This window comes from Hippichthys cyanospilos, chromosome 1 (assembly GCF_059441005.1).
Source record: "Hippichthys cyanospilos isolate Australia breed blue-spotted pipefish chromosome 1, RoL_Hcya_1.0, whole genome shotgun sequence".
Classification (NCBI taxonomy): domain Eukaryota; kingdom Metazoa; phylum Chordata; class Actinopteri; order Syngnathiformes; family Syngnathidae; genus Hippichthys; species Hippichthys cyanospilos.
The window spans coordinates 6706099-6731781 of NC_142369.1; the positions used below are offsets into that span (position 1 = coordinate 6706099).

Genomic DNA, 25683 nt, shown 5'->3' on the forward strand with positions numbered 1-25683 from the left:
AATACTGCAAGAAAATCGTTTATGGAGAAATAAGGTGCCATATTATGGGAAAAAAGTTGGATATGGAAACAGTTTTTTCTAAAAAAAAAAAATGGTAATGCTAAAATATTTTTAAAGGGTATGTAGATAAAAAAGCTGAAATAACAAGAGCATGAAAAATTGGGATGAAAGGCATAATGTTCCGAAAAATGTGGAAATATTATGTGGAAAAAGTCTAAAAAAACGTATGAATTTGGAATGTAATGATTAAAAACATGTAACGTTACATGAATAAAAAGTCGGTTATGAAAAAAAGTTATGATGTGTAAACCTTACTACGGTAAAAATATTGCTTACAAAAAAATGCTGCTACAAAAAACCTGTAATACTGAAATGCTGAAAAATTTTAATGTTAAAACATAACAACTGACCACGGAAAACATATCCTCCGAAAACATTTGTTGCGACGAAAAACTTGCAATAGCTGTTTAAACTAAGTGCCATATTAGGAAAACCAAAAAAGGTTGAATGACTTGGATATTATGTTTCAAGAATAAAGTTAAAAGAGCCATTGAAAAAAAAGTAACAATATGGAATGTACTTATTAAAACCATGTAACGTACAAGAATAAAATCAGAATTGTAAAAAAACCTTTTGAATGAACAGCAACCGGTTTTGTTTGCACACACGTATTGTATTTACAAAGTAAAGTCCAGTAGGAGTCCAAAGGGACACGACAAAACCACCACAGTGTCTTTCCTGAACTGTCCAGTCTAAAAAAGAGAGCTTTGGATTTTATATGGGACAACTTGCACGTAGGATTGGGCCGAGAATGCTCCGCCATCTTTTGCTGCTTTTGCTATGCTTGGAATGCATTCTCGGCCACGTGACTGTTCAGTTGGCTCAAAACGACGGTGAACCCGATGCCGTTCGAGGTAAATATTTCAATCAAAGCTCAAAACGTAGTATATTGTCATCGCTAAGATCAATACCTGGATTTGTCTAATACGAGAGGAAGATTGCAAAATTACCATGTTGATGATTATGATCAATTTCATCTGTTAGCCCGCCAGCGGGAGATCGTTGACGTTACGAAGAAGCTGCTAACAGTCATTACCGCCGGAGAATACGACGCTTATAAGTTAGTTTACTATAATCGCGCGACTTGCTAATATTTATCGGATTCATTGCATGTCTTGTATTGCGTCTCAGGGAAATGTGCGACCCGGGTCTGACCAGCTTCGAGTCTGAAAGCAAGGGCGTCCTCGTTCAGGGCATGGAATTCCATCGCTTCCTAATGAGTAACGGTAACGGAATATTTATTATGGGGCAACAATACTGCCGCCAAGCGGCTTGGCATGCTTGTAAATGAATGAAACCGCACAATGCAGATTCATGCAGCAGTGATTTTGTTTCAATTTTCATTTTTACACATGAAGGGGAGAGAACAGACATGTTTAACCCCTGGTGGAAATTTTGACCCAACTCGGGCTTTTTGATGTTTTAGATGGGTGTTATCAAAGGAAAGCAGACAAAAAAAAAACACTAAGAGGCTAAAATAAGTGCTTGCGTACGGGAGGTTGATAGGTATACCCTATAGGTGTCAAATTTAGCCCATGTCAGGCTCATTTACTGCCATTCAATATTAGAAATATTGTCAATTTGGGACACATTGAAAACCTGATGTTTTATCATGTATTTCACCCAATTTTTGTATCAATCCTTTCAACGACAATTTGTGAATAGGGCGCAATTGAAGTTTTTGTGTTGACACCCCAAAACCACTAGGGAACGCTAGCGGCCAACCTGTGACATTTGCAAGCATTTCAATGACTTCCATGATTGGCTTAGCCTGGACTCCCATAATGCAAAGTCTTCAAAAGTCAAGATACTCCAATTATGACATAATATATATATATATATATATATATATATATATATATATATATATATATATATATATATATATATATATATATGTATATATATGTATATATATACACAGTATACTCCCAAAGTTACATGATCAAGCGAGTGTTTTACCTTTTCAGTGCCGCCTAGAAGTGCTCTTCACACCAGCATGGTCAACCCTGTCGTGCACATGATGGGAGAGGACGCGGCCTGCATTGCATACATACGCCTCACCCAGACCCTTGGCAATGACCTTCGAGCTATTACGGCCAGGGCTGAGGAAACTCGCATCTGGCATCGACGCAACGGCACTTGGCGCCACATCCACTTCCACAGAAGCGGCCCCACAACTCTGCACACAAGCTAACAGCGGCAACAAGCAGAGAAATTTCTAATAATTAAATAAATAAAAAAAACAGCCTTTTACATGCCAAAATTCTATTCTCTGATTGTTTTCTTGCCATTCCCTTTAGCGCAGCTCCATCTACTGGATGGACAACGCAATCACTACCGTAGCTTCTATTCTATGCGCCTTATAATGTGGTGCGTCTTATATATGAAAATACTTTTAAACTACGGCATTTATTGACGGTGCGCCTTGTAAGCCAGTGAACCTGATAATGCGTAAAATACGGTAATTCATTATCATACATCACAAAATAAGAAATTTAGTATCCACGCTTCTGAGGAGCAACCTACAACTTTGTAGGGAGTTTATTGACGAACACGGGTGTGAACAATTGTGCACTTTGATAGCTTGTCATAAATCCGACACTTCTTCCTTCCCGCTGCGCGTTACACTGGACTCCACGCGAACAAAAACATTCGGCACGCTGTACCACACGCACACACTCATACACACACTCTCTCACACTCATGCACACAGAATAGCTGTACGGAAGCGTTGACAAAGTAGCAGTAAATCAATGAAGGTGCGTGAAGAGGTTGTGTCGTTGATCATCCGTCCGTTAATCATAGCGGCCGGTTGGACAGTAAACATCGGGACAGTAGGGACGCAGTCTTTGGCCACAAAAGGAGCAAAAGATAAATAAGATAAGACAAAAAAATAAAAGATGCCCGAAATATCCACAAATGGAGGGAATAAAGAATCCGTCACTCAGCGCTAAGATGGAAGCTAAAGGTAAGCGGCCGCTCAGTGCCGTCGCTTTCCTGGGCTCCCACGCTCAACTTTGCATGGCTGCGGATGCAGTTGCTGCTTTTTGCGTGGCCGCTGCTCAGCCGTTGGACTTCATGCATCTGGTTTCTGGGGGGAGAAAAAAACAAAACAAAACATAAAAATGCATGTCAGTTAAAAGGCAAAACTACTATTTCAATTTTTTTACCATTATGTACTCATTAGTAACATAACATTAGTTGCAACAAGTAACATTAGTGTTATTATTCATTACACGGGAATCAATACCAAAATTAAATCAAGAAATTTGTTGATGAGGTCGTTCTGCAAAGAAAATCTTCATTTTCACAAGGAAATATTTCACAAAGATTTGACCTGGAGGTCACTTCTCAACACATAACTGAAGCCACGGTTTGTTTAAAAAATAAATAAATAAATAAATAAATACTTAGTCAAAAATATATTAAGAATAAATGTGATAAATAAGACACCCAATTACAACTACTAGTATTATAAAAAGGAATGATAAGAGTGAATGTGCCTGTAACTTAATCAATGGCCACACATTGCATTCTGGGAAACAAAATGGAGTTCTTTTTGTTTAAACAACATATTTACTGTTGGCCAAGGCTATTACAGGAAACTAGGTATCAGGCCGGCCCACAAATACTAAAACATATAATCAATATACTAAAACATATAAAACATATACATCCACATATAATTGACACCTATTGAATCTCAATGGGAGGAAACAAATGCTAATTTATTCATTGCAGTTTTTAAAACAAATTGGTCCATTAATTGGTACTAATCAGTATTTTTTTTTCCCACTAAAATTGATAGTATCTTGAAAAAAATCCATATCAAACAGGTCCAATCCATTTCCCAACAGTGGGAAATGTTATAATACAAAAATATGTTAAAATTATTGCAAAAAAAAAAAAACCCATTTTGCTATGAGAAATATGTTGGAATATCAGCAGAGTACATTTAAAATATGAATAGAAAAATATGCATGGTTACAGGATCTTTAGATTAAAAAAATTGTTGAATTTTACAAGAATACATTCAGATTACTATAAAAAAAATGTTGCACTGGTATATGGAAAAATAGATGAAAAATTTGTCATGTTATGGGACAATTGTTGATTGCAGTGAAGATAATTTGTTCTAAGAAGTCTTACTACCGCATAAAAATTAAGTTGTAATCTTATGATAATAAAGCTCAAGCACGATGAAGCATTGAGAAAAATGGTATCGTTCCGAACGAAAATGTCCAACTTGAGAGTTTCTCCTCTAACCTTTTGCGAGTGTTCCCTGCTCGTGTTTTCCGATCTCATTCTCGTCGTCACTGTGGTTTTGACAACCTTGCTGACTTTTCGATCCTTGGCGGGCTCCACCTCGAACCGCGTTGACGACGCGCCGCCCGAGGTCTACCAAAGGGAAACAGTGGAATAGTTACCAACGGTCCACGGCGACCTTCAACAAAGCATTTTAATTTATCTGACCAAGTTCTTTTTCAACACTATTGTAAAAACAAGAAATAAAAGCCAAATTCTTGCCTGTTTAAGACTGGCTGTGTGTTCCAAGTGCGTCGATTCTGTAGATACGCGTTGTCCACTGCTACATCATACAAATCGCAAAAAAATGTCAGCACAACAACAAACTTCAATCTAAATGAGAACGTGCTAATAACTGATTCAACTTCCAAGACTTGGGTTCAAATTTGACTTTGGGATGATAAATGGTATCAGAAGTGAGACTCATTTGGAAAACGGCCAAGTAAACCTGATAGCTCACCGTTTTGTTTCCATTTGATTCTGAAGTGTTTGATTCATTGCGGCAGCTTCTGATGAGGCCTCCTGTGTCAACGCGGTTGTGTCGGTTTTGATCAGGTGAACAATGTCCATGCGGTTGATCTCTGTCAGTCGCTTGATGAGTGTTGTTTCTATGTTGGAGAACATTCCATTAAAACTGTGACTCAAAACAGTATTTTATTGGCTTGCACCAAGTGGACATTAATGGTAGTGCTCTGCAGTGGTTTAGAACCTATTTTGTAGACAGAAATATTTCGTCTTAACCTTTGTGCTACGCTCACTCTGTTCCACTGTCATGCGGTATTCCACAGGGTTCAATTTGGGGGCCCCTGCTGTTTTCATTTTATTTGCTGCCCCATCAAAATAAAACATGGAATTTCCTTCTACTGCTATGCAGATGGAAGTCAGATCTATTTCCTGCTGAGCAAAAAGGACACTTTTGCCCTTAGGAAACCTTTGTATTGTCTGTAGGAAATCAAGGCCTGGATGAACTTTTTGAATTACGATGCAAAAAAAACGTTAATCATGTTGTCGCTTTGGCCCTTCTACACAAAATAGAATAGAATAGACAGTATCAATTTGAAGAGTTAAGAGCCGCTGGACCTGTGCATGCCACCATCATAGAAATAAAAAAATCCCACCTCACATTCCACAATACTGACTTGGGCTCTGTGACCCCAATAGGAGAAGTAAAGCCACTTGTTTGTCAAAAGAACTCAGAAACAATAGTCCATCGCTTCGTTATACCTCAGCAGGATTACTGTAATGCCCTTTATTTTGGAGTGAGACAGTCATACCCCAAGAGTCTCCAGATTGCTGCAGGTCACCTCTTAACTGGTGCTCGAATGAGGGAGCTCATAGAGCTCATTCTTGTCTCACTTCAATTGCACCCTGTACATTTTAGACTTTTTCTAGTGTTCTTGAGATTTTTTTAAACCGGTTTTCAGATCTTGTAACTGTCTCTCTGCACCTTAACCTAACAAATGTTTTGTACTCCTACACACTGAAACGGTGTTTCAGATCAGCAGTTAAGATGCAGCTAGAGTTTGGAAGAACCAAGATGAGGCTCAGACAGGATTGAACCTTCTTCTTTGAATGACCTCTAAATAAACTCTGGACTACTCAACTTGAAAAAAGCCTTCTCCATTTTTAAAAACACATTTTTATCAAAAGGCTTTTGACAACTGTACAAACCTCTGTCATCTATTCCCTTTCCCTCGGTCCACAGCTCCAAAAGGGCGTAACTTTGGTCTCGCAAAGAATCGGGGTTTTCACTCTTTATCAAGGTTATCCTCTCCTCACTGAAGTCCAGTTCTCGAGCCAGCTCTGAGCCAAATGAAATAAAATTCAGCAATTAGCATTGTGTGATGAAGACATAGAGGAGATGGTTAGAAGTAGCCCGCACTCACCTTCCCAGCTGAAGCCGAGGTGGTCAGCTATCAATGACAAAGTTTGATTTTTGCTCTTCACTCCAGGTTCTGTATCTATCATGAACAGAACCGGACATATTTCTTCAATTGAATAGGTCAGAAAAGTTTATGGGGGATGGAAAGAGGCACTACAATGATCTCAGTGCCTTTCACACAGAAGAGAGAGATCGGCGGTATGAAAGGGGTGGTGTGAAATTAAACCTCAAATGAAGTACAGAAGAACTTAAAATAATCTACAAAGTATTTGTACTTTATTTCCCATTCATCTGCGTGAAAGGCACATGTTGAGATATCAAGGTAACGGGTGGCATACCTTGAATTTGAGCTCGACTGCCCGAGATTTGCTGCACCCGTGTCTCAACGGTGTTGCTGCGTCGCTGCCTAATGGAAACGACATTCCCAGAGGACATATCGGCAAAAGCGTCCCTTTCGATTACCGACGGATCAATAAGACTGCTCTCGTCCTCAGAATCGTCGCCGTCGTCTTCTTTCTTGGCCTCGGACAGCCTCTTCACAAGCTTTGCAGCCTCGTCACTGATCTCTTCGAAAGATTCGGCAGAATGCTTGCGTGGCTTGTTTTTTTCTTTACACGTTGTTGACGATGGAGAAGATGGGCCAGCTCTACCTTTAATGGGCAATCTTGATTGGAAGGCTTTTGGTTTAGAGTCTGCTGTATTCGTAGCTGTTTTGGTTGAAACTCCCTCAGATAATCTCTTGATGGACGTCTTGGTCTTGACATCCACACAAGTGCCTTCAGACTTTCTCCGCGCATCCCTGTTTGTAGGACCTCTGTGTTTTTTGTCTTCGGCTGATTTGACCAAAGAATCAGGTTTGAGAGACTTAGATTTAATAGGAATTCGCGATTTTGATGGAGTGGCAGGAGCTGTTTTATCTATAACTTGATGAGATGGCTTAGATTGGCTTTTGAGGGGAACGGTATCAGATTTGCTGTTCTGGGGCGCCTCAGTCGAATTGGGGGTCTGTATCACTGACTTTGACTCATCGGGAGAGGAATCGGATGACTCTCTTCCCTGCTCGGAATATATAGATCTAGTAACAGTGGATTCTGCCGTCTCTACATTCATAATCATTTGATCAGTGGAGTTTGAATCTAAATCGGAGGGTTCTCTACTTCTAGTGCAATCCGTTTTAGCCGCTAAGCCTTCGTGATCTGATTGATCTTTGGCAGATGGTTTGGCTGAAGCTGAAAGGCCCATTTTGGGGATTTTTAATTTGGAAGCTGCCTGATCAACCTCAGTTGCCACCTGGAGCTGTGAGTTTACGGTTTCGTGGCACTGTTCCTTAACCTTGACCTCGAGTTTTAGATTGAGGCCAACTTCCTGCTGGGTTGCAGGCGCCTTGCATTCTTGCCTGCTCTTTTCTAACACGGACCCCTCGAGCGGGTGTTCACCAATTTGGAAAAAGGCAATGCCGGCCGCATCTTCCTCGCAGCTCCTTTTGGTCATATCAATAGCACCGCTTCGAGTCATTTCAAAAAGTTTCCCTTCTTGAAAGAGAAAAGGGTTGGGTTCACTTGTCGGTGTGCTCTCCTCAGTTGGTGTTTTACCCGGTGTGGTATCTGGTGTTCCCGGCAGAGACTGCGAGTCGACCACCAGATTGAGTACCTTCTCTTCCTCGACTTGGAGACGAGCTTCAAAAGCGCCGTCTTGATCCAGCATGGTTGACCACGAGTATGCTGCATCCACCTTTGCAGTGACACCTTTGGACTCAGTTCTGGGATGTCCAAGTTCATCCTCTTCTGTATCGTCATAGATACAGAACTCTGGTTTAAATGTTTCCTTTGTTTGGTGCAATGCATCAAGTCGAACTTCTTTGACTTCATCGGTTACGTTACTAGCTGGTGTATAGGTTGGAAGGGTGGCAACATCTAACTCTGGCACATTTTCTCTTGACTTCCGTAAACTATCCTCTTTTTGTTCATCGGTTTTATTTTCCGAGTTTAATGTTACAGCTGTTTTGGCAGGTCTGCTGGCACAAGCAGCAACGGGTGGCGGAACTGTTGGCTGCGGTACTGTTTTTAGATTGAGTTTGGAACAGTCTGTGTAGGCTTCCTCTTGAGTGAAACTAGCTGTTTTGATGTGGATGCCTTTTGCTTGGGATCCGTCATGCATACCTGCTGAAAAAGAAGAGGGAACTTTAATATGGGGGTCAGAGAGGATAGCTAAGCCTGTCTCCTCTTTAAGACTTTTCACCCCAAATTTAGATTGTGTGTCCCTTGGGAACTCTAAGCCCCCTTCCTTCTCATCAACCGATTTCTTTCTAGCTGTAACTCTTTTGTGAGCGTCACTGCTGTCTGACGTATCATCTTCCTCTGGGTCTTCGTAGATGACTGCAGGTTTGAATTGGAAAGAGAGGGATGAATGGTCAGGATGTTTGGGATTTAAGTCGTAACTTACCTCATCAGAGCTAGGGGTGTCGGGGGAGAGAGGACTCTTACCAGAACTCGTCATCTGTGATGTCTGCTCACAACTGTCATCGTCGGCACTAGCTTCGAGGTCTCGGAAATGCCTACCATGCAATGCATCTTTGATCGATGCTTCATTAGAGGACTCTGGATGGATTACAGATTGACTTGGGTGATCTACCATGAATGGGAATGATGGATGACTGTGCTGGTCAACAGGGCTACTCTCTAAGGAGTCATGAGGAGGGGATTCCTTGGTAGGGCTGGGTTCAATGGAATCTGGGGACTTAATGGAGGAGTTTTCATCAATAACAGGACTACCTTCAAGCGAGTCTCTGTGGCTTATTGTCAAAGAGTCATCTGCTAATGGGCTAAGAGGATCGCTATCTTGCTTTAGAGCCAACTCCAAGCTTCCATGGCACTTATAAAAGGATTTAGAAGTTTCTGAAGGCGCTAAAGGCAAGGATAGCTGTAATTCATGACTGCTGCCATCAGTAAGTTGCTCAACAGTATTTAAAATGTTTTGTTGTGTGGCGTCAGTTTTAAAACATCCAGGCCTGCTTCTTGAATCAGATGTGGACTCACTTGGTGTGCAGTCATCTGCAGTCTCGCTGAAAGATACACCCAAGGGCAAATCAGTAGACAGTTGATCGCCAGGGTCGAGTCTTTGACTTGGTGTTCCCGTCTTTTCTAAGCCTTTACTTCCTTTTTCAAACACCGTAGTGGTTTTTGTCATTACTTGATGCGTTTGCTCATCTTTGGGTGAAAGACAAAGGCTTTCAGGACTTGTTTCAGGGGTGGCCAGACCCTCGTGTTTGTAACTGTCCTCAGAACTCAGATGTGGAGTTCCAGAACTGCCACTTGTGGAGTCTGCAGGGGCAACTTCATCTTGGGAGTTCCCCTCATTGTCTCTTGTTTTGGTCACCTCTGACTCGGCGCTATTCTTTTTTTCCGCCTTGCTGGGTGGACAAATCTTAGAATCGAGAGATATTTCTCGTCCTTTGCCTGCAAATTTTGTCAATTGGTTTTCGGACTTTGGGGTTTCATCCGGTCTTGGCAACCTCGATGTTTTGGATTTATACAATCCAGATTCTCTCTGTGAGGACTCTTTTTGAAACACTTGCATCAACTTTTTAACTGACATGCTATCCTCTTGCTTTTCTGATTCATCTGCAGGTGTTGTTCTATGTGGATGGGATTCTTTGACTTTTGGAGGCAGTTTGGCACTTGCAGGTAACTGAGGAGACTTGATTCCTTTTCCTATTTGTTCAGCCTCTACTTTCTGTTGCAAGGCTTTGACTTTGTCTTTTATTGAGCCAATGGGAGTCTCTTCCACAAGCGGGGACACAGATTGTGATGTATCAGTGACCGTAGAGTTGTTAGCTTGTTGCTGGTTCTTCTCTTCAGCCCCGGGACGTGTTTGACCTTTAGTTGAAGTGGTTGATTTTCTTTTGGGTGCATCAAGGAGATATTCTTTAGGACTGCTACTGTCTTTTGCGGATTTTGTTCTGGGAGTCCCTTTGTTAGCCTTAAGTGCACACAAGGCAGGCTCTGGTTTTTGAAAAGCTGCTTTCATTTGGGCCTCCTCAATCTCACTGTCAGAGACGAGGACCCACTCCTCAGCCTCCCTACTTGCTGTAACTGTTTCTTCGGTCGCTTCTTCATATGTTCCGCTTCTTAGTATTTTGCTAACTTTTTCCAGGTCCTCTTTGACTTTCTCCAGGTCCTTCTCCATTGTTTCTAATGGCACCCTTGAAACATCTTGTGCCTCTTTTTCAGAACTGCACCCCTCCAAAGACGGGGATTTTTTTGAGGGATCGGCTGTCAAAATGACTGTCATTTTGATCAAATCTTGTTTCATCTCCGACACATCTGAGAGGAGGTCTGGTTCACGAATCAGCTTGGATTTTGGGACTGAAGTTGCCGTTTCTTCATCTTTCGTGTGATGGATGAACAAGTAAGGAGTAAAAATAATGAAAAATTCAAATGAAAGGAGACAAACATTTGAGATTGTGGTCAGGGCAAAAGGTGTCAGAGATAGGCAGTATACATTATTTACTTTCATTTAACATCTGATCTTTGTGGAATGCGCACAAACCCTTTCAAGACCAAATAAACAACAACAGCCACAAAAGCATACAAAGATGAAAGCTGTAGATGCCAGCATGCAAGGGCAATGAGAGGTATTCTGACAAAAGGAAAGTTGGATTTAAAAGTTTGTAAAAGCACTTTCATACATGAGAGCATGTGTTTCATTTGCACAAGATGCAGGTGTAGGCAGCAGTAAAAGAAGCAAGTGAAATTCACGTATGTGTGCATGCTATGGTTTTTGCTGTCATCGTTTCTTCAACCCAACTGAAAAAAATGGCTTACATCTCTCTTGCGTTGTGTTGATCTGGGAGAAAAATATATACGTAGAAAATGGATCAATAATCACTATTTCATACACCGGCACTGATGCAATACTGATGGAAAAGAACTATCTGTCCTTACCTCGTCATCTTGATCCGAATCAGACTCCTTTTTCCCAAAGCAGCGAAGCAGGAAGAGGGAAAGAGACAAAAATTGCATTTTTTTTTTCAGCGACTGTAAGGCTTTTGCTCCTGAAATCAAACAAATCAATACAAATCAACAAAAGAACTGAAATAGCTTTCAGGACTAAGAACTGCCTCACCTTGCAGTACGATGGCAGGGTGATGTTTAAGTTGCATATGGCGTTATGGGCCAGTGACCTGTAACTTCGGGGTTCCTTTAGAAAACACAGGCGGCCGCACAGCTCCTGGGTGTTGTCTCTGATCTGGAAACAACCACGGGAACACCTTCAATGTTCTGCATGTATCTGAATGAGCAAATAAAGAAAAAAAAACTTACTTTGATGAAAAGTGTGAGTCGGTTCTCCTTGAAGGCATAAAAGCTGAAAAGATGATGCTGGCCACTTTTGGTGAGGGGAACAAAGTTTCCGCAGCAATCTGCATAGATGGGCTTTCCTTCTAGAACCTGAAAAATGTCAAGGTAGTCATCAGAGGTGGAAACATGCAAAAAAAAAAAAAGTACAGCTATCTGAAACTAACCTCCACGTCTCGACTGCGAGCCACCTCGGTGAAGTTCTCTTGCTGCTCCAGCGTTTTGTCAACCTTGTCATCGGTCATGCAGAAGCAGCGCAGGTGGCCCTCGATGGGGTCGTGAGTTTTGGCGAAGATGACAAACCTAGCCATGTAAGGCACACATATGATCTCCCGGTACACTTGAGAGGAGAAGTTAACCGATTCCTGGATTTGCCGGCAGTCTATTAGCCAAAACCTGAACAGAATGAAACAAATTTTATGGTCATATATACCTTCAATATTTCAGGATCACATTAAATATCGATTCATTTGTCACCTCGCAGAAACATTGGTAGTGAAGGACACACGGTCACTGACAAATGTTAAGGGAGTGGTTCCTGTTATGTCCTCCCACTGGGCTGGTGTTGTTCCACCTGTAAAACAAATTTAAACAGACTGAGCATAAAACGCCGACCGTCTATCTGTGGCAATGAGTCTGATCTTGCCTGTGATACTGCAGAGCAGTCGTAAGGTTGGTGTGTCCCGTCCCAAACTGTGGGGTACCGGGTCAGAGTTGCCTTTTGGGACCGGGATGGTTACAGTTATAGGTTTATGAAACTTCCTTCGGCGGGGTTCCAGAGTGACGATGGGGCTGAAGCTGGACTTGTTTCCGAGAACCCTCCTGACGATCTCCAAACTTACTGGCTGGGCCTTGTAAAAGAGACACTTGCGTTCATTTTTTTGCTGTAAATATTAGAGTAATGATCTAGGTATTTATACAGAAGGCAAGTTTCTTCTTGACGTTGATTCATTGACAAATAAAGCACTAGAATAGAAGACAAAATTTAGTTATTAGATTATGTATTGTATTTATTATTATCATTATAATTTTTTTTTTTTTACTTTGTTCTCATCTGAAATGCCCAAACATTCTGGAAAGCATAGTGGAAGCCACTTAGACCCATATCTATCAATCAATCAATCAAATTTTATTTGTATAGCCCTAAATCACCAAAGTCTCAAAGGGCTTCACAGTTTTCTTTCGAAAAAAGAAGTCATACAGAGACATCTTTTCGGTGTAAGGTACACAACAGCATCCCCTGTTAAAGCTCCCAGAAGGGGAAGGAAAAACTCAAAAATTGAGTTGACCCATATGTTCTGCAAGTTAGTGTAAAACACATTTTCAACCACTGAGTGATATTTCATACTCATGAGAAGCTCCAAACCAATGGGACTTACCTGAAGACCCACCCTGATCCTTTTGGTGAGGGCCCCTTCAGGAAAAACTGCTTGGACTTGGGGTACAACCGTGCTGTTCAGAACGCCTCCTTCAGGGCCAATCAGGATACTGTCTTGCCTAATTCGTGAAACCACCGCAAAATATTGTGGGAGATCCCTGGTGATGATGCGACAAATGCGCTTCTTCTGGAGCACCTCCTGAGAGTCCAGCTCTGGAGGAAGGTAAAACAGAAACGTTGGACTGGCTGTCGCATCAGTTTTAGGAGCACATTCAGAACCTGACCTTCTTCCATATTGTTGAGGATCTGGTTGAGTTCTTCTTGGGTGTGCTCACAGTGATGCTCTTTCCAGCTCTCTCCCGTCTCACTCCTCAGGATTACAAGCTCCCGTTCACCCCCGCGCAGAGCGGCAAAGTGGGGCACCTCCACAATTACAGGACTGGATGGAGGAACAGCAAACTTTTAGAAATGAATGCCAGATAAGATCAATCTACAGCTACAAATCACAAGAAAGCTTTTAGATGAAGATTCCTTGAATCCCTAAAAATGGAAACATAGAAAAAGCCAAAAATATTTTTTTTCTGTGCGAACATCATATCTTTTTCGCAGCCTACCCCAGGAAATTTGTCCCCGGCGGGCCAAGTTGGAGGATTCTGCTCACCAAACTCTCACCCTCATTGAGAGGTGGTGGGGCACTGGGAAGGTGGAGCTTACTGTGCCATTGACGTTCCATTACGCAGCATTAAGTGAGAAAAGAAACGCACACATTTGGTCGCGGATGCAACGTCGGATCCAATTTCTGACAACTAACATCGGACAGGAGAAAGTGAAAGGTAAGAGGAAAAAAAAAATCAGCTTCCTCACCCAAGAAGCTGTCCTCCGAAGGGTGCAACCTCAATAAACCTGCTGGCTGGACCCTCGCCTTCAACAATGGGGGGCATGCTGGCCAGGCGGTGTCTTTTCACCAGCCTGCAGGTCACCCGTGTGGGAGCGCCGCACTTGCCGGGCGGGATGATGATGCGCAGGCCGCTGTGGCGACAGCCACGCATGGATCCGCCTCTTGCGTCCACCATGAAGCTAACCAGGAAGCTGATGAAAAAAACAAGCTGATGCTTTCGTACATATTGGATCTCATTGACTAATTTGGCTTTACATAAGGTTCTGGGCCATTCTATAGGTTGTGTGAATGTGGAGGTTACCCGCGGAGGTTTGTCCATATTGTGATTCTTGTGTTGACATCACAGCAGGCATAAAATGAATTTTACATTTGATAATCTTGCCCACGTGAATATTGAACGAACAATGAACATGACAACCACAACGATACACAGTCAACATGAGGGAAAAGTACGTGGATGACAAAGAAAGTAGAAGATGAAGGAAAAAAAAAAAGAAAAATGGCTGAAAGAAGGCATCGAAGATCACCTGCTGTGGTCCGTATGATCACGGCATGGAGAGGAACGGCTAAAAACATCAGACAGAATTCCAGCCAAAGTGGAACCCAGAGAGAGAAGGAGCACATCAGAATCGATTAAGCTCCGCTTGATGTGACATTAGAGAAGAGCAGTTATCTCTTGACAACATTGACAAACGCTGTACTCACCTACTCTTCAAGCTTTCTATGAAACAAACTTGTCACCATAAAAAAACGCACATCTGTGTATAATTTTGCTTTCTCTTATGCCCTAAAATGGTACCCGAGAGTCATTCCATGCCCCCCCCCCAAAAAAAAAATGCTAATTTGGATTTTAAAGAAACCTTATGAGTTTTATAATAGTTATGGCCTAAATAGAAAAAAAAATCTCAACTTTTTAATCCAAGTACGGGTAAGGGAGAAATAGCCTGGCAAATTTTGACATTGTTGTCAACAAGCGGCATGGTCGCCTTCCTTTGAGTCCTTAAAACTCAGGTTAAGTACACCATTAAATTTGGTATACTTGTTGATAGGAATGATGCAAAAATACCACTCAAATTTTTCGAAAACTGGGGTTTGGGAGCTACAGCCTGGCGAATTTTTACATTTTTGGTAAAAAGGGACATAGCTATCTTCCGGCGAACTTTAAAATCTTAAGTTAAGTACACCAAAGTTGGTGTACTTGTTGGAAAAGACTGTGCAAAAATACATTTCAAACTTTAGATCAATTGGAGCAAGGGTTTGGGAGCTGTGACCCGCCGAACTTTGCGAACTGGCCCAAAAAGGGGCGTGGCCACATTTATTTGAGCCTCTATTTGTCAGGAATTACTGTGTCAATTTTCACAAAATAATTGCTGGACATTGAATTCAGCAACAACTCGGAATCAGCAATTATTGAGAAGATTGGGGAATCATTTCTGGTGCCTTTTTAAGCGATCTAATGGTAAAATATTTGGTCAAAGGTCAAGTAACATAAACATGTCCAATCTTCAAAGAGCAGATGTGTAATCCTTGTTAATTACATTTTCAAATACATGAGTTTTGTTAAGATTGGCCGAGTAGTTTCTGAGATGTGAGGGTTTGAAGGAAGGTGGCCAAAAACAGTAAAAACTCAGCAGGCTCAGGCCTAAAACCCTTGCTGCGATTAACCGAAAATGTTAGATTTAGGACCACCATTAACAAGTACATCAAATTTGATTCAAATTAAAATTTGCTTGTTTAAACCTACTGAGTGAAGGAGTGAGGGTCAAATCTCCTAATCCTTCTAAGGTGCGATGAAAATGAAAATTTGAGATTCATATTTGCGTTATCGATATCAACAGGAAAGCAAAGTTTAATGGTGTACTTGACCTGTGAGTTAAGGTTTTAAAGGAAGGTGGCCACATCCCTTTTTTGTCCAAAACATAAAAACTCTTCAGGCGACAATACAGTACATACCCAGAGTGCAGTGGACTGGAGGTTAAAGCTATGTTGTCCAGATTTTCTGCGCCCCAACTCAGCCGATATGAGTCTCGCTCATTTTCCCTTGGAAGCGACGAGGTCTGGGATGAAAGGAAAACCATAACAAGAACCGGCCCACAACCTCAAGTTTAGAAACCGCAACTCAATCTGTGGGCACCGTACGTACCTGAGAAGTAAACATTTCATCCATCATGCCTTCCAGTTTGTGATAGTAGCCTTGACGCGTGGGGGCGAAAGACCTGTCTGAACTGCGTGGGAAATAATTACAAAAACTTAAACCGGACATTAAAGAAGAGCGAGTCCGAGTCGCGGGAGATGTCGGTCCCATAAGTGCTCGGCTTTTATCGCCTCGTAAATTCGCTTCACCTGCCAGTGTGCGCTCCCTCGTTGCTGAAGCAGAGGTAGTTCATGTTATCCAGATACTGTCCTGGCAGCGAATCATCTCCAAGTTCCCTGAGGTCCTCAGCCCTGAAATACTCTCCTCCGTCGCCCGTTATGGTGTCATCGCCTTGTTAGCGGCAGAGGAAAAATAAACTATTTAACATTTGCCGATTATTTTGACTAATCCACATGATCAAAGGCATTTCACATCAACCGGGAAGGACAGAAAGGAGACACTCGGAAGCTGAAATTCCACCATGATGGTGACAACATGTCAAAGTTCAAAAGGGCAGGATCACTCAGTTATCACACTACTACTATATTTTGCCAGGCCCCCCATAGAAAAGAGAAAAGTTTTCGCACCGCCCCCCCCCCCAGTCGATGCACTGAATATAAATAAGATAATAATTGATGAAAATTGTTTAAGTATACCTACACATGTATCCTATTTAACATTAACAACAGAAAAACGCAATTTAAAGCAACGTTCAACAACTGTTAATTACCGTACTTTCCGCACTATAAGGCGCACCTAAAAGCCTTATTTTTTTTTAAAAACTTATGGTGCGCCTTATAATCAGGTGAGCCTTATATATGGATCAATATTGAGATTGAGATTGGTACAGTCGAACCTCTACATACTGAACTTCAAGGGTCCGAGGAGAGAAGTTCACTATGAAGAGAGATTCACTTTATAGAGGTTTTTCTAAAATGTTCAGAATTCATTGATGAAATATGTGAATAATTTTTTAATAAATATGTAAATAATTTTATATACGTTTTTTTAAAAATAAATATGTAAATAAATGTATATTAAACAACTTAAGTTGTTTAAACACTAAAATCTAATGCGGTAAAACTAATGTAAAAACATTTTACATTGAACAAATATCTTTATTATTATTCAACAATAGTTAATGACAATAATCATCCATACTTTTCACGGCAGATTCCGACATCTTAGAATTTTCGGAGGGATGACCAGCGGAGAAACGCGTGCGCAGTGGACGGCGGACGAAGTGAAAATGCAAGAGAAAGTCGCGGCGCGCGAGAGCGGCTAGGCAGGGAGGAAATCCCGACAGTGCGCCCAATTTTACAACTTCACAATTTTCGATAAGTTCAGATATTCACAATATAGAGGTAGATGCTGTCAAGGGACTGACTAATAGCATCACTATGAAGAGATTATTCACTATGTGGAGTTTCACTATGAGGAGGTTTTACATACACGTCAAATATAGCTGTTTTGCAAGGGACCGTAAAGATTCGTTCACTATGAAGAGAGATTCACTTTGTAGAGGTTCACTATATAGAGGTTCGACTGTAGATGGGGAATGAAGTGATAAAGTAAGTTTTACCTGTTTCTTTTGTGTGTTTACAGTTGAACAAGGTTGCTCATATTGACATTGCGTTATTATGCTATTGAGAGTTTAGAGTTATTATTTGAGTTACTGTATTATTGTTATTACTATATTGTGATTGAAAAAGTTTTAAAATATGTCATTAATTGAGGGTGCGCCTTATAATCCGGTGCGCCTTATAGTGTGGAAAATATGGCATTTTTATCGTGTTTATACGGGTTATAGCTTAGTCTAAAACGGAAAAAAAAAGAAGCAAGTGCACCAAAGTGCCTGAAACTAAAAGAAAATGTTGAAAATTATTACTTTACTGCAAATACATTCCACATGACAAAGACAAAGCCTTTTTCCTGGGATCATCTGCGCCCCCCCAGGGGGGCCAGCCCCTCTATTTGAGAAGCACTGCACTACCAGGAGTGTGGCATCGCTTAACTAAAATACTGCAAAAATGCTTGAGAAGAAAATGACCCAAAATGGTCAAAATAGTGCACAATGTACAGGAGATGCTGTTGTGGACTTATGATGTTCTTATAACGGGAGAACATGTAAATAAAGACTTACCTTCTTCATCTGAGACGTCCAGTACTTCCGTCATAGTTTCTGGCACATTCAGCTTGTGTTTCTCTGTCACCGTCTAGTGGTGGATTTATTTTTTAATATTCAAAATCTCATTAGAAACATTTCTTATTGAATCCCAACCTAGTCATTTATGTTTACTGTTGAGTCCATTTTGTCCTGGCAGTTAAGTGCATTCGACCCAAAAATGAGACATCATTAGAAAGGCCAGTATGTCCTCTCCTGAGCACATTAGAACTAAATACGGTTGCTTGAATGAGTCAAAAGATAAAGACCAAAAACCAATGTCCACTGTGGTGGACACAAATGAATAGGTTGGATCACAGGAGGATATAATCAGAAATGCAACTGGATGGTGCAATTTACCGTTGTGGTGGTGGTGATCTCCTCTGTGACCACCTTTAGCGTGTCCACAACGGAGATGTAGCCCAGCCGGCGAGCAATACCAAGAGCCGTGTTCCCATTCTGGCCAAAAAAGACCCCACCCAAAAAAGTTAATTCAATTCAGATATTTGGGTCTATTCATTTATTTTTAATTCAAAACAATTTGCGATTTTAAAGGGTTTAAATGACGATGATTTTTGCTTCAATTGATACATGAGTAAAGAATCATCATGAGTTTCTCCATTTTGCTTTTCAAGACAGAATGACACATGGAGACAGTGTCCTTTTTTTTTTAATTAATTGAGTTTTGAATAGTAAGGAGAGTGCTTTTTTCCTCAAAAAAAAAAGTGCAGACCTCAACTGCTACCCCATTGTTTATTGTAATTCATTGCCATAACAACCACGAGAATTGTAAGACAGAAGTCTTTTAATTTTATGAGGTATTGTAAACTTGTAATTAAAATACCCAAGTAATTTCACCCTCACTATTCATTTTGATATATATCAGCTTAGATATTTGCAAAAATTAATGTTCAATGCATAGATTAAAAAAAAAATCCTCTGAGTTTGAAATGTACAGCTACATTTGAAAGCACCACAGAGCTAGTGGCTTCCACTAACACTGGTGACTTGTGCCGTATCATATAATGAAAGCTAACTGATTAGCTATTTCTTAGCATCCTTAAATAGTGATTGAATATGATTTTAATGGTGGTGTTATCATCCTGGTAAAAATGCAAGAAAAACGGAAGTGGAGAAAAGCTAGCTAGTAGCAACTACGACTGCAAAAGCCACCTTCAAAATAAAGTTGCGCTAATTCCATTGACGTCCATATATTATTTGATGTTCATTTTGAAACGGGCCCATCACCCCAAAATGGGAACAACCTCATTATTAAGGTTGGATATTTAATAACAAAAGTTGGTTCGAATGAAGAACAACCATATTGTGGGTCCAAAAGGGACAGCCCCGCTGTTTGGGTCAGTTACACCTAACAATCTAAAAGCAATTTAAAAAAAAAACACGACATTCTAGGTCAATTCGACCCAATTATAGAAAATTGTTTTGGATAAAAGATCTTTGGTTGCTTTGTAAAAAATAACAGAAAGTTGGGTCGGATTGAATTGATTAGTAAATAGGCCTATTTTTTTCCCCCCTAATTGGATTATTTTGGATCATGCTGTTTTTTTGAGTGCGCATGAACTTACCACAGTGACAGCATTTGGCTTGGCACCATATTGCAACAATAAGTTGATGATGTGCGTGTTGCCTTGCTGGGCCGCCTGATGAAGAGGACTGTATCCATTCTGTGAGAACATTGAATTTTGAGTTGCATCCAAAAATTCACACCAACTCGTTACGGACTTAGTACCTTGGTCTTTAATGTCACATTGGCGCCATTTTGAAGCAGGAAGTTGACTATCTTGGTGTTTCCGTAGTGACATGCCACGATTAGAGGAGTATAGCCAAGCTGCAATGTGCAAGATTGTCGTTAATATTCCAAATTTTAAACACGTTTTTAGAGTCTTACCTTGGTCTGCTGGTTGAGGTTGGCGCCATTTCTGGCAAGGATCTCTGCAACAGCAACCTTATCATCCTGCGCTGCTAAATGAAGGGCGGTTAGGCCACACTGGAGAGCACAAAACAAACACTCATCAATCAACTGTAGTGTGTGTTTTTTTTTCACAGAAAGTCATTAAAAGTTGGTATGAAAACAGCTTAGGCAAACAAAACAAGCAAGCTGTTTGCATGCTGGAAATGAAATATGCAAATAATTGGAACTATTGATAAAAAGTTTAATCGCTAGTCAATCTGGTGACCGGTGGTTGTGCTATTACTTTAGCTAATGCTAAATTCTATGTTGGGTGAGAGTTCAAAAGCGCTAAACTGGTTGATGCACTCACCATGATCCAACTTTTTTTTTGGTATTTTGTATTTGTAGCCCCTTTCCTTTCAACTTGAGTTGACACGTCTATTCTGATATTCTGAGTCAGTCAAATAAATAATAAAATGTTTTCATGGACCCACTGCAATGTGCTCATGGAGTAGTCATTGCTGTTTGGTGCATTGAATTAGTATTTATATTGATTTTTGGGATGTCCTATTGTGCAAATGGTCATTGAACGCATCTACAGTCAGCCGTGTGAATGAGTGAAGTCCTAGCTTTCTTTTTCTTCTCAGTGTAGCTACTGATCTTTGAATAGGAGCAGTTTATTTATTATTTTTTGCAGAAGCTTGTATATAAATTCTAAAATCTACTGGGACAAGATACCTCGCTGTTCCGCATCGGAAACACGCCATCGGAAAACTCAACTTACCATAGTTTGATTTCATTTCCCATGATTCATTGACACGGGAGCAGGAAGTAGCTTTAGTATGACGCCAAAGTGAAAGGAAACGTGTAAATTATTGTTTAATTGCTTGTATAAAGTCCCAAAACAACTGTATGATTGACATGCGCAAAACTCAAACAATTGGCTTGCTGAACGTAAAAGAAAAAAACCAAAACATATAAACAACAAAACATGGGACATCAATGGCGCTGACAAAATCCATCAGGACTTGGAACAAGACTCAACATCTCGATTGTCCAGGTTAAAACAGGATGTTTGGTCCCCCTAATCTTATGGTATGACCACAGAATGCTAACATGTCGTCAGTCTTCATGCTAATCCAGTGTTTCCCAACATTTATGAATCCAAAACACAACAGTCCACACAGTACCTTAGTGGGGGCGTTGACATGAGCTCCTTTACTGAGGAGCAAGGCGGCCATGTCAGCGTGGCCCTCCTCCGATGCCAAATGGAGTGGCGCGACGCCCTGTTTGGTCAGGACGTTGGTTTCGGCACCATAGTTCAGTAGCACTGTCGCGATGTCCGTTTGGTTCTTTTTGGCCACAATGTGGAGAGGGGTGTAACCATTCTGAATCAGAAAGACACAGGACCTGAAACTAATACATTTCACATTCTTTTGTAAGTGAAGTTTACCAGAGGTGGAGGACTTGAGCCAGATTTAAGACGGCAATTTTAGAAACTGGGGCTTAGCTATGACCGGCGAAATATTCAACTTGACGAGTTTTATGCCTTGAAAAATGTTGCATTTTTGTATTTGAAAATCAGTTGACGGAAATCTTAGGTTTTGAAGCCGCTTATCCTCACAAGGGTCGCAGGCTTGCTGGTGCCTATCGCGGCGGGCACACAGAGACAAACAACCATACATGCACCCAATCACACCCAAGGACAATTTAGCATGTCCAATACACCTGCCACACATGTTTTTAGAGTGTGGGAGGAAGCCAGAGTGCCCGGAGAGAACCACACAGGCTCGGGGAGAACATGCAAACTCCACACAGGAAAGCCGAAGCCAGGGGGTTTTGAACTCGGGTCCCTTTAACTGTGAGGCGGATGTGCTATTGATTGCGCTGCCATGTTTGAAAAGCAGTTGACAGCAATCTTAGAATTTGAGGCTTGGTTATTACGCTCAAAAACTCAACTTGGCAAATTTTGTCTACATAGTGTTGTCATTTGGTACTTGCAGAAAACCTGAAGGTAAAGACTTAAGAGTGATGACCACGTAACTTACTCCCACCGCTGAAGCTTACCAAGGCTTAACCTCATCGCTAATTCAAAGAAATGCAAAGCAGCACACTTGAATTTGAAGTCTCACCTTGGCAACGGAGTGAGGGGACGCTCCTTTGTCCAGAAGCAGAAGCGCCACCTTCTGGTTGTCATAATGTGCTGCGACATGGAGCGGGGTGAGGCCATTCTATGAGAAAATCAAGGTATTATGAAAGCTTTTGTATTTTTTAAATGACCTTATTTACATAAAATGTGTCATTTTTTGCTCATAATGCAAATGCAAATGACATTTCTGAAAACAAGCTTCGCTTTTTGTGTTTTTCCCTCTTCCGGGATTTGCTTTTTTTCACTTGATACCAACAAAGCTTCAAAACCTTTTTTCCCCAGCACGTTATTTCCTCTACACAAGTTGAATCAGCCACAAATAATGGCACACATTTTAGCAAAGCTTATCTTCAATGCTAACCTTTCCTGCAGAATCAGGCGGCGCGCAGCGCTGCAACAGAAGTTTGGCCACATCCAGGCTTCCGTACTTTGAGGCAACATGAAGGGGAGTAAATCCTTTCTGCAGAAAATATACCAAAGACCGTCAATTGATTACTTATTAAGTGTCCATCCCTTGCACAAACAAATATACTGGTGCTAATGCTAAGTATTTGGCATGTGCGCCTTAAAAAATAAATTAATCCTAAGCAATATTATGAATGAAGTCTTTGTAAGCTGCAACAGTAGAGAAGTGCGGAGCTGCGGGAGACGAAAGAAACTCAGGGGACGAAACAGAGGGGACGAAAAAAACTCCGTAATCCACATTGCAACATGAAAAAAAAGTAAGCCAGGGACGCTGTAACACGGGGGTCCACCTGTACTGTATATTCAAACGAGTTTCCGAGTCAAAATGTTTACTTCACACTGTCAGCTTCACGTTTTGGTGCCATAGACAAGTTTTGCTAGTTGAACAGTTCTGCTCAGATCAAACAGCCAGATGATGGAAAAACATTGATGCAAATGTTGGCAGGTGAATTGAACATCTGATTGGTTGAACCAACAAAGGGCATCTATGCTAGGGTCAATGGACCCTCTCCGCACCTTTGTGGCCAGCGAGTGCGAAGCCCCCGCTTCCAGAAGAACCGAAGCGGTCTCCAGCTGGCCCTCCTTGGCGGCGATGTGAAGGGGAGTGTAGCCATTGGCTGTAGCCGCATCAGGGTGGGCCATGTGTTGGAGCAGTAGCTGGACGATCTCCGTTTTGCCCAGGCGGGCCGCGATGTGCAGGGGGGTCTGATCCTCCTGAACGCCACGCAACACAAGAAGAAACTCATGGTAATACCACCGTCTTTTGACGACATTTTGTAAAAGAAGACTCACCCGGGCCCTGGCGTCTACCATTGCACCGTTCCTCAGCAGACAACGAACCACCTCCACCTGACCGGCCCTGGCCGCCATGTGTAAGGATGTTTCGCCACGCTGAACAGCAGGTTTCAGGTATTACGTCATTGCGGCGGTGAAACCGATGCGAGCCGTTTCACTCACAATGTTGCTCCTGTCTGGAGAGGCTCCGTTTTGCAGTAGCAGCAGGACGATATTGAGGTGACCCATGAAGGCTGCCACGTGGATGGGCGTCAAACCGGACTGCACACACGATAGAAAATAACCCCCCAAACACGTGAATTTATATGAAGTGGACTCATCCTGGCAACCTTGTTAGCCATTGACAGCTATAGACGTCAAATATTTATTTTACTGGGCTAGCATTGAACATGTGAACTCGTTCACTGCCATTGACGGCTATACACGTCAAATATTTATTTTAAATGGGCTAGCAGTAAACATGTGAACCTGTTTACTGCCATTGATGGCTATAGACGTCAAAGATTTATTTTAACTAAGCTAGCAGTGAACATGTGAAGCCGTTCACTGCCATTGACGGCTACAGACGTCATAGATTAATTTTAACTGGGCTAGCATTGAACATGTGAACCCGTTCGCTGCCATTGACGGCTATAGACGTCAAAGATCAACTTTAACGGGGCTAGCATTTATTATGTGAAGGAATTGAATATGACAGAAAGTAATAAGGATTTTCTTGTTGGGCAAAATCTAACAGCCGTACATCAAGGATTCATTTTAACTTGCCAACAGTGAATATGTGAACTCGTTCACTGCCATTGACGGCTATAGACGTCAATGATCCATTTTAACTGCGCAAACATTAAATATGTGAACTCATTCCTCCCCATTGATGAAGACCATGATCAATCCAGTCATGGGATCGGACCATCCCTAATTTAAGGCAGTACTCTTCAGTAAAAATGCAGTATTTGTTCATGAAGTACCTCCGTAACAGCCTGGATTGATGCTCCGTATTTGACCAGCAGCTCCATGACTTTGACCCGGTTCTTCTTACAGGCGATGTGTAAGGGAGTAAAGCCATTCTGTGGCATGAATGAAAATGTTTGAATGGCTCCTGCGGGTGACTAAATGATTTCAACTGAGAAGGTAAGAACAAATGGTGGTACCAATGCCCGGGCGTTAGGGTTGGCCCTCTTGTCCAAAAGCAGCTTGGTGACTCTGTAGTGGCCGCAGTGGGCCGCCACGTGGAGAGCGGTCAGGTAGTCCAAGGTGACGTCGCCGATGGGCGCCTTGTGCTGCAGAAGATGTTTGACGCATTCCACGTGATCGCCTTGGGCCGCCATGTGAAGGGGAGACAGCCCATTCTGGGGAACAGTGAACCAAACAAAATCAAGTTTTGCTCCCTTTTAAATTCTGACTCTATAAGCATTGTGTGACAAGTAAATGTACAATTTCATCCAGGAAATTACTTGTTTTTTTTTGTTTTTTTTGCTATGCACCCTCATTAATTTTTGCCAAATTTAGTTCAAATTCGACTTTAATTATACTGTTAAAAGTCTGCCTTTATATTGCTTCCTTGAATTATTCCCCAGGAATTACATTTTCTGATTTTTGTTTTACAATATTATAGCTTTTCATCCTTACAACATGTTTCTTGAAAATTAACTTATCATGCAAACATGTGGGAAACATTGCCCCCTGGTGCTAGGATGACAAAGTGCTTGATTTGACATGTACCGTACATAAGGCAGACAGCTTTTTAAATGTTAATTTCGCCAAAGATCAGCTTAATTAATTGTGGCAGGCATGACCGTGATTAAAATTTGATTACTTGTACTTCTTAAGTGTAATCTAGAGAAATTACAAGGTATTAGGACTGTTTTGTAGCATTTTTACCATTTTCTGGAAAATAATGGAAGTAGTACAGAATGAGCTAAAATGAGCATGACTGCACAGCTGTGTGAATGTGAATGTTTGAGCAGCTGTGCTGTAAATATGTGCAAACGATACCTTGGTCCTGGCAAGCAAAGGTGCCCCTCTCTCCAGAAGAAGTTCAACAGCTGTGTCGTGTCCACTCCGGGCTGCGCAGTGCAGCGGGGTAAGGCCATCCTACAAGAAAGAACGTATGTATTTAGGGCACAGGTTCCATTCATCAATTTGCTACGACCCACTTTTACGGAAGACGAGCGCCGTAAAAAATGT

General features: G+C 41.5%; 2 protein-coding genes across 10 annotated transcripts in view; one reads left to right on the top strand and one right to left on the bottom strand.

Moving 5' to 3' along the window:
* Positions 1-706: 706 nt before the first annotated feature.
* Positions 707-2331, top strand: LOC148428849 (calcium/calmodulin-dependent protein kinase type II delta chain-like). Its single transcript, XM_088431479.1, has 4 exons — positions 707-914; positions 1045-1120; positions 1192-1286; positions 2031-2331. Exons 1-4 carry the CDS (start codon positions 779-781, stop codon positions 2255-2257), a joined length of 534 nt encoding a protein of 177 aa, XP_088287605.1. The 5' UTR covers positions 707-778; the 3' UTR covers positions 2258-2331.
* A 240-nt stretch (positions 2332-2571) lies between these two features.
* The window catches only part of ank2b (ankyrin 2b, neuronal), a 43904-nt gene continuing 20792 nt past the window's right edge, over positions 2572-25683 (bottom strand). For 3 of the 9 annotated variants that reach the window (XM_088408598.1, XM_088408590.1, XM_088408564.1), the window contains 36 exons: positions 25492-25590; positions 24648-24845; positions 24465-24563; positions 23662-23760; positions 23497-23595; positions 23221-23418; positions 22601-22699; positions 22223-22321; positions 21281-21478; positions 20088-20186; positions 19929-20027; positions 19765-19863; positions 18539-18637; positions 18158-18230; positions 16224-16365; positions 16024-16105; positions 15834-15937; positions 14408-14446; positions 13847-14071; positions 13597-13695; positions 13267-13421; positions 12984-13195; positions 12251-12455; positions 12082-12178; positions 11772-12000; positions 11572-11697; positions 11375-11497; positions 11194-11220; positions 11074-11095; positions 6589-10635; positions 6255-6329; positions 6040-6171; positions 4829-4976; positions 4591-4651; positions 4330-4461; positions 2572-3154 (listed from right to left, as the gene is read on the bottom strand). In XM_088408598.1, coding sequence (XP_088264724.1) covers positions 3140-3154; positions 4330-4461; positions 4591-4651; positions 4829-4976; positions 6040-6171; positions 6255-6329; positions 6589-10635; positions 11074-11095; positions 11194-11220; positions 11375-11497; positions 11572-11697; positions 11772-12000; positions 12082-12178; positions 12251-12455; positions 12984-13195; positions 13267-13421; positions 13597-13695; positions 13847-14071; positions 14408-14446; positions 15834-15937; positions 16024-16105; positions 16224-16365; positions 18158-18230; positions 18539-18637; positions 19765-19863; positions 19929-20027; positions 20088-20186; positions 21281-21478; positions 22223-22321; positions 22601-22699; positions 23221-23418; positions 23497-23595; positions 23662-23760; positions 24465-24563; positions 24648-24845; positions 25492-25590 — 8154 coding nt within the window. In that variant the 3' untranslated portion in view covers positions 2572-3139. The remainder of the gene's footprint in view (positions 3155-4329; positions 4462-4590; positions 4652-4828; positions 4977-6039; positions 6172-6254; positions 6330-6588; positions 10636-11073; positions 11096-11193; positions 11221-11374; positions 11498-11571; positions 11698-11771; positions 12001-12081; positions 12179-12250; positions 12456-12983; positions 13196-13266; positions 13422-13596; positions 13696-13846; positions 14072-14407; positions 14447-15833; positions 15938-16023; positions 16106-16223; positions 16366-18157; positions 18231-18538; positions 18638-19764; positions 19864-19928; positions 20028-20087; positions 20187-21280; positions 21479-22222; positions 22322-22600; positions 22700-23220; positions 23419-23496; positions 23596-23661; positions 23761-24464; positions 24564-24647; positions 24846-25491; positions 25591-25683) is intronic. The other 6 variants (XM_088408582.1, XM_088408616.1, XM_088408607.1 and 3 more) reach the window with 6 other exon arrangements.

Bases quoted from the DNA above. Each gene is read 5' to 3' on its own strand.
- LOC148428849 (XM_088431479.1), top strand. From the start codon at position 779: ATGGGACAACTTGCACGTAGGATTGGGCCGAGAATGCTCCGCCATCTT. The intron at 915-1,044 runs GTAAATATTTCA...TTCATCTGTTAG, and splicing joins TGAACCCGATGCCGTTCGAG to CCCGCCAGCGGGAGATCGTT. The intron at 1,121-1,191 runs GTTAGTTTACTA...ATTGCGTCTCAG, and splicing joins GGAGAATACGACGCTTATAA to GGAAATGTGCGACCCGGGTC.